The sequence below is a fragment of the Glycine soja genome, chromosome 19 (genome assembly GCF_004193775.1).
Source record: "Glycine soja cultivar W05 chromosome 19, ASM419377v2, whole genome shotgun sequence".
NCBI lineage: Eukaryota > Viridiplantae > Streptophyta > Magnoliopsida > Fabales > Fabaceae > Glycine > Glycine soja.
The window spans coordinates 864287-877000 of NC_041020.1; the positions used below are offsets into that span (position 1 = coordinate 864287).

Below are 12714 nucleotides of genomic sequence, written 5' to 3' on the forward strand. Positions count from 1 at the left end.
CTAAGTTCGGATTTGGTTAAAATAAATAATACGTTAAGGTTGAGGAGGGACATGATATGATTCTATTTGAGCTTGCAGTTTAGTAATCTTATGGCTTCTTCGAGAATTGCACTATCGTTTTGGTATTGAAACGTCAGAGATTGCGTCATTGTACATATGCTTCGATCAGCATCTATTAGTTAATATATCTTTCTTCAAAGTTTGACTTTGAAAGGCTTATGTATATATTAAGGTTTGGTGTAATTTATGTTTAAATCACAACTCTGAATTTTTTCAACTTTAGCTCTATTTATAATTTTCAAATTTTTTCAAAAATTAAATCCAACATTGTACATATTAAGGTTTGGTGTAATTTATTTTTGAACCATAACTCGGAATTTTTTTAGGAAAGAAATAAATATATTAAACTTTATACTTTAAAACTTTAAAAATTGTATTATCATACTTATACTTATATATATATATATATATATATATCATTTATAATTTTTTTATAACTATAATATTAGTATGTAATATTCATTAGTTTCTTAAGAGCTTGATTAAGAAATCGAGTTCGTAGTATTGCTCAAATAATCGAAATATTGATATTATCATTTATAAATTATAATTTTAATTTAATAAAATTAGACATTTAAATATTTTTAAAAAAAATCCCCTTTAATAGTTTTTTGAATTTATCCCTTTGTGTGGTTTAACTTTAAGATTGTCGGAAAATGACAATTAATAATGTTTTTGATGTTTTAGAAACTCAATTAAGAATAAAAACTCAATTAAAAATTATTAATTTAGAAACTTATTTAAATATAGAAGTTTAACCTTATTTAAATTGTCCATCCTCGGACTAAACTGATATTTGATTGAATAAATCAATTCCATGAGTTTAGACATGGCAAGAAAACCCGTACCCGTGGGTATCCACTCGAATTCGTCTCGACTTTGACGGGTAATATCTGAGTTGACCGGGTATGGATTCGGATTTTTCCCGATAACTAAAAATCAGGTACGGGTATGGGATTACTAGACTCGTCCCGACCCCGAACCAGAACCCGCCCCGCCACTTAAAATCTTTAGAATTTTTGCTTAATTTAATCAAAAGGCATATAATTTTTATTACTAGTTAATTTTATTTTAGAATTTTTACATAATTTAATATTATTTTCTTAACTATTTATGTAGATACACGCGTTATAATAAATTTATTAATATATAAGTAATTAAAAATAAATGTTTAACAATCAATTTATTTTTTTTTAAAATCAAATTTTTAATATATTTTTTTAAAAAAATATTTTTCTAAATGGTGTGTGGAACGAGGTTGGAAATATCCGATAGCCGAAGGATACGGAGATGAGACAATAAATTCAAACCCGTCAAGTATCGGGTACTGATATGGGAATATGTTGAGGAGTCAGAATAAGGGATTGAGGAGACAATACTCGTACCTGACCCGTCCCATTGCCATGGCTACATGAGTTGATATATAAATACATATTTCATCAAGAAAATTCTATCAAAACTATATTATTTTAAACTTTAATGTTGAGTCGTTTATCGCCGCCATACGTTTTCACGTCATGCATGATGTGTTTTGTTGATGATGTGCCTTTTTTTCATTCAACTTTTAATTTTTGTTTTTCAAGATTGACTGAATTATTATCCTCGTATACTCCATCAACGAGGGATCTTGGTCGATTTTAGTTTTTATAATAATTTTAATTACTCGTATTTAGGTTTTAAGTTTTTGAATGTTGAAAGTCTCTTATAATAATGTGATGAAAAAATGTGATGTTTTATTTTTAACTTTTTGCATAAATATTTAGTCCTGCTTCATTATAAATACCACATATACCCACACCACAGAGTTCAACTACAAGGTAGGAACTCTTTTTCCTTCAAGTCACTAAGATAATGGCAAGCATTTATAACATTCCATCACACATAAAAGCTTGGGTCTATTATGAATATGGAAACATAGAAGAGATTCTCAAATTTGAATCTAACATACCCATACCAGACATCAAGGAAGACCAAGTGCTCATCAAGGTTGTGGCTGCAGCGCTTAATCCTGCAGATTATATGAGGGCTCTTGGGTTTTTCAAGGACACTGATGCACCCTTACCTGTAAGAATATGATTTTGTTATTATTATTATTATATTTATTGTGAGTCTATATATATAAGAAGAATTTTCCATTTTGTTTCATCTAATTAATATAGTTTTAATAATTTTTAAATTTTGCTTTGTTTAATGTTTTGTTTGGTGTTGGAAATTAAGATTGTTCCAGGGTTTGATGCTGCTGGTGTGGTGGTGAGAGTGGGAAGTAAAGTGAGCAAATTCAAGGTTGGAGATGAAGTTTATGGTGATATCATTGAGTATGCTTGGAATAATCCAAAGACCATTGGGACTTTGGCAGAATATACTGCTACTGAGGAGAAAGTGTTGGCTCACAAACCCTCCAATTTAAGCTTTATTGAAGCAGCTAGCCTTCCTGCAGCCATCATCACTGCTTATCAAGGATTTGATAAAATTGAGTTTTCTGCTGGCAAATCTATACTTGTTCTAGGAGGTGCTGGTGGAGTTGGATCCCTTGTTATTCAGGTTTGATATCTTCCATTGCCATTAGTTAACTTGTCAAGAAGCTTAAATTATTAAGGAGTCTAATAGATGAAATAGTTCAACCATTTCACTCCTTCCACTGGATTAATTGATTATTTATGATCTATTTAGATAAATTTCTCTATAAGCAATTGTAGTAAAAAGAATAGAAAAACAATAAAATGAATTTTTCTATGAGTTAAAATTAATTTATGTATAATTAAGTTAAAAGATATTTTTTAGAAAAGTTTTTACGAGATAATTTTTATAAATTAACTTATGTATGAGTTAATTAATATTAATTTATGACAAAATCTCTTTTTATTTTAAATTTTATAAATTAACTTATACATAAATTAATATTATTTTATAGCAAAACTCGTTTCATTTTGTTTTTCTGTTATAATTACTTACGGAGAAGTTTACGTGGATATGACCTTATTCTTCTTTTTTTTCAAAACATATGATTTAATCCTCTAAGAAACTAATTTCACGTACCAGTTTTGTTTACACAATGTTTGTAGCATAATTATATACAATATTTATAAAATATCAAATGATTTGATGTGTGTATTTGTTTGATATGATGTAGCTCGCCAAGCACGTTTTTGGCGCATCTAAGGTTGCAGCCACTGCTAGTACTCCGAAACAGGATTTGTTGAGGAGCTTAGGAGCAGACTTGGCTATTGATTATACAAAGGAGAATTTTGAAGAACTGGTAGAAAAGTTTGATGTAGTGTATGATACAGTAGGTCAGTACTTGATCTTGATCATAAATTTTTGGCTTTACATGAAGTTGGTTGCTCTTTTGAACACAAACCTTTTGATTGCTTAAAATTTATTGAGAATAATAACATTGAGTCTTACATTATAGCTAATGTTTCTCTTTTAGTTTTATAATTTTTAATTAATTTTAAGTCGTAAGTATTTAAATGGGTGGGTCAAAGAGTATGTTATTAGCACTTTTCAATTGTTATTACTGAAAATTAAGACATGGTCAATTCCAAAAAACACAGGAGAAAGTAATAAGGCATTGAAGGCTGTTAAAGAAGGGGGCAAAGTTGTGACAATAGTACCACCGGCGACTCCACCGGCTATAACCTTCTCTGCAGTTTCAGATGGTGCGGTGTTGGAGAAATTACAGCCTTACTTAGAAAGTGGAAAGGTGAAGCCAGTATTGGATCCTAAGGGTCCCTTTCCATTCTCTCAGACAGTGGAAGCATTTGCATACTTGAAGACTAATAGAGCCATTGGGAAAGTAGTTCTACATCCCATCCCATAAACATATTTAATTAAGCATATAAGGAGAGAGCACAGCCTTTTAATTATGTAATATGAATATTGTTAGTCAAGAATGTTTAGATTTAGAAACAGATTGTCCTTATAAGGTTGTATTGGTAAATTTTGTCATATCTAGTTCAAATGAAGGTGGTGTTATCGTTCAGCAGATGAGGCAGCTTCTAAAGACACAAGTGGATTTGCAGGTCTCTTTTGTGAGTTGGAAGGCTAACATTGCTTTAGCTGGATTATGATCAATAGAGAATCCTCAAATTCACATTTTCTATTGTATTAATTCCAACTCAAACTATGTTTAAGAAATAAAGTTTGAAGAGAAAAATGACAAGGTAATAGCTTAATTTCTAAATAATATTCTCTAATTTGATATACCCTTAAATTTAAAAATAATAAAATCGCAGGGCTATAAAAATAAAAGCTAGGTTTAAAAATCATTTTGTGTGTGTGTGTGTGTGAAATACATTGCACCTCTAAAGCATGAGTCAATATTCACTTCTGGCGGTTGAGATAACCCATAGCTCAAGGTCAATGGTACTCAACTTATGTCTAGCCATGCTTTCCATTCAAAGAGTTTCACTAATTCACATTAACGAGTAGCTTCATTACATCACAAAAAATCTGGGGATTTTCTTCTTACATTATACATATTTCTTTTACATCCAATAATTTTTAAAAAAATTTGAAAGTTATCCCTATTAATTTCTTCTACGTTTGTTGGTTTTTTCTTTTCTTTTCTTCATACACAATTCTCGTATCCTTTTGGTTGAGTTCCTCCTTTAGTCTTGTGTTGATTTGGTTGAGTTGAATTGTTGCGATGGTCATTCGCAGTACATGATTGTCGTCGTGGTAGGTATTTCAATGCAACAATGGAAGAGGTAAGCTTTTTTCGTCTACAAGTTGGATCCGTGTCATAATAAACATATGAATTGATAATTTGTATGAAACTTAGACATTGCTAATCTGTATGAATCATACGGATTAACAATCTATATAATTCATACAAATTGATTCCGCATTAATCTTATAGATTGTCAATCCGTATGGTTCTTATAGATTGTCAATCCTATGAATCATACAAATTGTTAATCCGTATAAGTTATATAGTTTGTCAATCTGTATAACCTAAATATTTAAAAAAAATTAAAAAATATATATTTTTAATGTTTTTTTTATAAATTTATTTATACTTTTTTATAATATTTGTGTAAATATTATTACATTAACTAGTTTATACAAGTGTATAAAATATGAAAATTTAGATATAAATTTTCATATATATGCTTATCAATTTCAATGTAATATATTAGTATATGCAGTAAAAAAATAAAATAAAATTGTGTGATAATATATGTTAAAAATCATATTTATTGATATATCGACATACTTATCTAGTGTAGAAAATTTTAAAATAAATTTTAACATGGAAGTTTTTTTAAAATAAATAGATTTATTTATAAATAATTAGAATTATGTATGGTGTCGTTAGGGGTCATTAGTTTGTCATTGAATTGTTTTTAATGTTTTGTTAAAATGAACGAAGATTAGTGAATATATGACAACATGTATGAAGAAGTTAATATGAATCAAGAAAATAGAGAGGAACCTGATGTGTTTGAAAATATTGATTGTTTTGATGTCTTCAATACTTCTCAGGTATTGATATGATTTTGTATTTTGTTAAAGTAAATGAATGTCCCTTGAAGACTAGACATGTATTATTCCTTTTGTAGGTGTTTATTATTTGTAATGACGTTTTGCATTGGGCTTACTCTATTATGTATGATATTGATTTTGTGATGGTGATAATGAGATCAGACACAGATACGAAAAAGAAAGAAAGAACCTCAGATTTTAATTGGTTGTGAGAAGAGTGAAAAATATAGGACATACAAAAAAGGTTTAATACGAATAGTAAAAATGTGGGTGTCTCTTTAAGTTGTTCGTTGTCTACATGCTGCCACCCTTCAAACCCTAAGGAGCTTCTTTCTCATCACCAGCATAAGGCTCTTCCTAAAACTTTACCTGAAGCCCCGATGCAATCATATGCTTCTAACCATAATCTACAAATTTACACATTAATATCAAGTAATGTCATCGTTCAAATAATAGTTGGCTTTCATGTTTCAAAATATATATTTTTTTCATTCTATTACTCAAAAACTAACTAACAAAATAGCTAAAGAAATCTTTTAAAACCATACTGAAATACATCATCAAAATCTAACTACAATTTTATTTTAAATATTTTATAAATTATAATTTAATTATTCATAAATAAATTTTTATAGTTGAAATCACTAATAATTGTAACATCCCAATTTTTCGTAAATAAATTTAAAAAGATTTTTAGTAATAAATAAATAAATAAATAAATATAGAGCAAATAATAGGCTGAGTACCCTAGTTATAAATAGTTATGTTAAGTCAGCTGCCTCCTTTTGGCCTCATTTTCGTTTTTCCCCTTCTCCTCTCAAAACCCTTTCTTTTTCCCGCAGCCCACCAAACCAGTCTCAGAAAAACGACGATCTCGAACCCGTTCACCGTTGGATCGTCGTGAAATTTGAGTATCATGTTCGCAACACAATTCTAAGCATTCTCACCGTTGGGAATTTCGATATCATGTCTGAACTGAGAGAAAAACCCTTCGCATTGTAGCCTTTTTCTTTCCCGCAGAAACCCAGAGCTGTCTTGGTAAAACTACGATCCCGGTTTCGTTAACCGTTGGATTATTGTGAAATTTGGATATGTTGTTCGAAATTCAATTCTGCACGCTTCCACCGTTGGAATTTGCGAGATAATATTCGTGGAGGGAGAAAAAGGAATCGTATGAAGACAGTACAAGTGGAGGTTTCAATCTCTTCTCCGTCTCTCTGACGTTTGGGAATTCTATCGGAGCAGTTGGATGAATAATTGAAAGAATTTCCGGGAACCGCTAGAGATGTTGCTATCGCTGGCTGAAGACACGTGAGCCCGCTTAGAGGTAAGGGATGAGTTATTCACAGTTGGGGATTAGTGAGAACATGTATAGGGATCCTTAGAGGATTAAATTGGGGTTTTATTTTGAGATGTTTATTAAATTGTAATTTTTCCTTTATGATTATAAATAAAATATTGATGTTCTAATGAAAATTGCTTGATAAATTGTGCTCTTGATATTTGTATATTTCGACCTATGATTTTGATATAATTGTGTAATATTAGTTAAGGGATTTTAGTCCTAATATTGTGATAGTGTTTTATATAAATTGTTATATTGAGGATATGAAATGATGATTCAAATTGTGAGTATGTGATGAATTGTAGAAGAATATGTTGCTTTGAGATTATAATATTGTTATTGAGATTGAGTATAAGTGTAAAGTTGAACATGTGTTAATTTGTGAGATACGTGTAAACATGTGATGGTGGATTGTCACACTATGAGAAGTGAAATTGTGAATGAGTTCTAGTTGTGGATAAGTGTGTAGTTAACACTTGATGTGAAATTACTTGTGTTGTAAGCTATGAATTGTACAATAACCCGACCAGTGTTATCTTGAGAAAAGCGTTGATGCGCAGTGTTAAAGAGAAAATGTAGGTTCCTATTTAGGAGCCAGTGTTAAATCATAGTGCGATTGTGTTGAACGTGTTTAAAACACGAGTGTAAGGTCGTGGGTATTGTATAATTCATGAGCAGTGTCTGCATGCAAAAATTATTTTAGGGGTTGGACCTGAATCAGGAGGGAGAGGCCCTGACGGACTCTTCGGAGTGTAGGCCTTGGGGGTCACCGGGTTTGAGTGCTCCTTTAAGCCTATGCTGATCTCATATGGTTGGAGCATTCTCGCAAAACATCGTGACCCTGACTGGTCTCCCTATGATCTTACTTAGTGAGAGTGACCTGACAAACCCATTGTGTGGTGTGTCTTGTTATGTACTCCTAAGCGCCCCAGGGTGGTTTTTCACTGACATGGTACCACATTGCATATAGAATTGAGTCTTAGCATAACTATTGCATATGCTTGCTAATTGATGTGTTATTATATCTTGATCGAAGTGTGGGATTCTTGTGTAATGTGATTGATAATTGAAAAATGAATTTTGAATGACGAAGTGGTGAAGTTACGTGAGCTATGTTTAAGCAAGTGGTATCTCATTTATATAATATGTATATTTAATTGTCTTGTTTCTCTATTAGCTAGGAATGTGATAACTCACTCCCTGTGTGTTGTTGTGTTTGGATCCTGTGATGATCTTGAACTTGTGTTCGGGGGAGCAGATGAATAGGTGGATGACTATGAAGAACCTCATGCTAGAGGATACAGGAACAGCACGCTCTGATAGGATGTGACATTAGGATATAAGTTCTATATTAATTGTATGAGACTTATATGACTTTCTTTGAGTCGAGATGACTTTATTATTTATTTGGACAAGTTTGAATATGATGTAGAAGAAAGTGAATGTGAGTCTTTTACCCATTTGAAAAGCTTGTATTTAAAAATGTTTTAAAAATACTTTTAATTAATATTTGAATTTTTATTCGTTTATTAATATATATGTGAGGGGTAGAGGGTGTCACAAATTCTAGCAAACTAATATATATGATCAAAATCAAAGTACATTTTTTTTATTTCTAATAAATGACTACTTTATTATTTTATAAATAAATATTTTAATACTTTTAAATATTTATAAATGAATAAAGATATTTTTTTTATTTTTAAACTTTGAAACAATATTTATATAAATATTTAATACTATTAAATATTTAATATTATACAAATATATAAATAAATAAAATTATACAGTATTACATATTTTTGTTTAAACTAAATTTTAAAATATAAACTTTATAAAAATTTGAAATTTTTGTTATTTAAATATTTTAAAATATCTATCTTAGATATATATATATATATATATATATAATATTAAAATAGTTATTTATAAAATAATTAAATTTATACATTGATTTTTTAACAAATTTATTAAATAAATAATTTATTTATTAAATTAAAATAAACAAAAAAAATTATTAAATTAAATAGTTAAATAAAATTAACAACAATAGTTATTTATAAAATAATTAAATAACAACAAAATTTAAACATTAAATTTTAAATAAAAAAAATTATTAAATAAATAATTTATTAAATATGCAAATATTTAAAATGAAGAAAAATACGGATTGACAATTCGTATGATCAATCCATATGATTTAAGGTAGTCATAAAACGAAGATGTATAGAAGGGGATATTCACGGCAGGGACGTGCGATGGAATGAAAGAATGCAAATTGATTAAGACGGAGGGGAGAGACAGACTCACAACTTAGCAGGGAGTTGAAGGAGGCCTCAAGGGCATGGGTGATTTGTGTGGGGAGGGATGGTGCATTTAATTTTTAATAGAAGGGTAATTTGATCTTTTCATTACACTTGCCGGGTGTAGAAGAAGTTATATTGGGTGTAGGAAGAAAATCTCAAAAAGAGTCAGCTCAGCTAGCAAAGACCCAACACTCCTAATAAGTGGGCCAGCAGTAGAAATCAAGTTGCCCCACGCAGTCAGAAAAATGGAACCAAAAGAAAAAGAGAAAGGGAACTATTGTTAAAACCATCATTTTTGCTATTGACACTACCCACATGGGTAGAATCATATTTCCACTATGTTGGTTTTTATTTTGTTATATATATAAAATTATTTTAATTAAAAAAAATAAAATATAATGTTTTATATTATAATTATTATGGCAAATCTGGACGGCTGCTTTTTCTCCTACACATAACAATCATGTTAAAAAAAAAATTTGAAGTAAAACAACCATATTAATGATGATGTGGCAACTGAACAATACCCTTGTAAATATCGATGTAATCTAAACCGTCTATTTAATCAGTACAATCTTAGTCGTTGCTTTGCTTTGGTTAAACACAATACATTGGGTGTGATAATTGAATCAAAGAGAACAATACATGATCTAATATAAATATCAGTGATGGTTTGAGGCAACTCAATGCATTGTGTTGATATTCACCATATTGTTTAAAAAATGAAAAAAATTAAAAGTTGTTGTTGTGTATTATGATGGTGATATGGTATCAACTTCTAAGGGGATATTGTTCGAATATTCTAATAATACTAAATTCATTAAAACTAATGAAGAAATGTTGCATTGTTGTTTTAAGAAAAATACTTATAGATGCCATTGAAGGTAAAAGAATGTTACTTGACATTTTTTACCCTAAACTTGTATACGTAGGTGATGATTATGTTGGATACAACTATATATGAAATTTGAAAGAGGACAATGATGTGAAAATAAGTTTTTCATCCTTTGGAAATTTTGGACCAATTGAGTCTTATTATTTATATTGCAACCAAACCACAAGCCAAGTATCTAATTTTCACCACCACAATTCTGAAAGAGATATTCACGTTTGATCACGCAAACATAAATTATGGAATGGGATGTATGACCACTTTCCCAATGGCTCTATTAGTCTTCAAGTGTGCAAATGCCTCCACGGTCTGAGAAAATGGATAGGGACTCTTAGGGTCCAATATTGGCTTCACCTTCCCACTCTCTAAGTAAGGTTTTAGTTTCTCCAACACAGTACCATCTGAAATTCGTATGAAGAATATAGCTTCAGGATGTCCAAATCTCACTATTGTCACAACTTTGCCACTTTCTTTAACAGCCTTCAATGCCTTCTCAGTCTCACTTTCTCCTGATTTTGGAATCAATCATATACAAGTTTTCAATATTACTATTATTACTATTATATTAATCGTATATGAGCAACTAATTTATTAGTTCATGTGAACCAAGTAAAGTATAGGTTCAATTTCAATGTCTCACCTACTGTGTCGTACACTACATCAAACTTCTCTTCCAGTTCTTCAAAATTCTCCTTAGTATAATCAATAGCTAAGTCTGCTCCCAAGTTCCTTAACAAATCCAGTTTTGCAGTACTAGCTGTGGCTGCAACCTTTGATGCGCCAAAAACGTGCTTCGCGAGCTACATCATCAACAAATACACAACAAAATAATTTGATTTAACAACCTTATTCAGTCTAGTTCTCTGTTCAAAAGGAAAAAGTTGCACTCTATTTGCCATCTCATTTGGCATGCTGTGAATTGATCTATTTAGATTATGTGAAACAAACTAACAATATGGTATTTCAAGGAGTACCTTTTGATTTTACTGGTGTTATGGACTTAATTAAGATCAAATCGTGGACATGATTCAAGGCTAAGATAAACAATATTCGATACTCTTTTTTTTTCTAATTAGTACATTGATTCTATAATAACTTGTCTTTATTTAATCTTTCTAATTAGCCATGCAAGACTTTTGTAAATAGATTAGAATACCCAATTGCTCTGTTTGTTTAATAAAGTTTTTACTTATCAAACAATATAATTATGTTACAGAACTTTGTATAAATAAAACGGGTAGAATAACAGTCAAATATAATTCAATATATAATTATGTTATTTGGAGAAATAAAGTGAAATTAATAATTAGTGGCAGAGTCTAAAGCCTCAACTATTTCAATAAGACACTACTTAATTGAAACTTGTTCACCTCAAAAAGAAAAAATTGAAACTTGTTGACAAATTAACCAATGGAGAAGAAAGATATCAAACCTGAATAACAAGGGATCCAACTCCACCAGCACCCCCAAGAACAAGTATAGATTTGCCAGCAGAAAACTCAACTTTTTCAAATCCTTGATAAGCAGTTATGATGGCCAAAGGAAGGCTAGCAGCTTCAACAAAGCTCAAATTGGAGGGTTTGTGAGCCAACACTTTCTCTTCAACAGCAGTGTACTCTGCCAAAGACCCAATGGCCTTTGGATTATTCACAGGATCCTCATTGATGTCACCATAAACCCCATCCCCAACCTTGAATTTACTCACTTGACTTCCCACTTTGACCACCACACCAGCAACATCGTACCCCGGAACAGTCTTGATTTCCATCACCAAAAACAAAGTTAAACAATGAAAAATGAAAATAAAATAAAATTTTTAGATGGTCCAAATTGGAAATTCTGCTTATAATCCTACACAAACAAAAAAGGTTTCAAAAAACAGTCTGTAAAGGTTTTTGGACTCTCCATGACCACATTAACTGCAGTGATCACATTTGTCCATAATTTTCTGCAATATCAAGGATGCAAGGTTTTTTAAAAAATGGTCTGTGACTGTGGTTTGTACTACAACATCCCAGAGTTTTTTAACTGTGAACCAGATCGGTCATATTTTGTCCTTAATTTGCTGTGATATTAACAAATGCGATAAATGCAACCGCAACTGATATTTAAAATCTTGATCACAACAAAACCGTGACCACAACTATAATTTAAAGCCTTGCACACATATAAAAAAAATAAAATCATATTCTTACAGGAAAGGGAGAATCAGTGTTCTTCAAAAACCCATGAGCCCTCTTATAATCTATTGGGTTAAGGGCTGCAGCCACAACCTTGATGAGCACTTGGTCTTCCTTGATGTCTGGTATAGGTATGTTAGATTCAAATTTGAGAATCTCTTCTGTGTTCCCATATTCAGAATAAACCCAAGCTTTTATGTGTGATGGAATGCTAGGAGTGCTTGCCATTATCTGAGTGGTCTGAAGAGAAAATTAAGAGTAAGAAGATGTGAGAGTTCCTAGGTTGTAATTGAACTCAGTGGTGTGGATATTTTGATGTCCCAAGAGCAAATACTATTCATATATAGAGAGAGAGAGAGAGAGAAAAAAACGTCACCACTTTTATCACTTTGGATTTCAATTTCAATTTTCTTGTTGGCCATTAATTTTAATTTCATGCCAAAA

General features: G+C 30.7%; 2 protein-coding genes across 2 annotated transcripts; one reads left to right on the plus strand and one right to left on the minus strand.

Annotated features, from left to right (window-relative positions):
• Window positions 1-1858: 1858 nt before the first annotated feature.
• LOC114400546 (2-methylene-furan-3-one reductase-like) lies at window positions 1859-4227 on the plus strand. The gene is made up of 4 exons (XM_028363037.1): window positions 1859-2124; window positions 2278-2601; window positions 3191-3350; window positions 3615-4227. The coding sequence occupies exons 1-4, from the start codon at window positions 1912-1914 to the stop codon at window positions 3878-3880; spliced, it is 963 nt and encodes a 320-aa protein (XP_028218838.1). The 5' UTR covers window positions 1859-1911; the 3' UTR covers window positions 3881-4227.
• Window positions 4228-10182: 5955 nt separating this feature from the next.
• Window positions 10183-12666, minus strand: LOC114398948 (2-methylene-furan-3-one reductase-like). Its single transcript, XM_028361041.1, has 4 exons — window positions 12286-12666; window positions 11523-11846; window positions 10731-10890; window positions 10183-10599 (listed from the first exon to the last, which is right to left on the minus strand). Exons 1-4 carry the CDS (start codon window positions 12496-12498, stop codon window positions 10328-10330), a joined length of 969 nt encoding a protein of 322 aa, XP_028216842.1. The 5' UTR covers window positions 12499-12666; the 3' UTR covers window positions 10183-10327.
• Window positions 12667-12714: the final 48 nt, after the last annotated feature.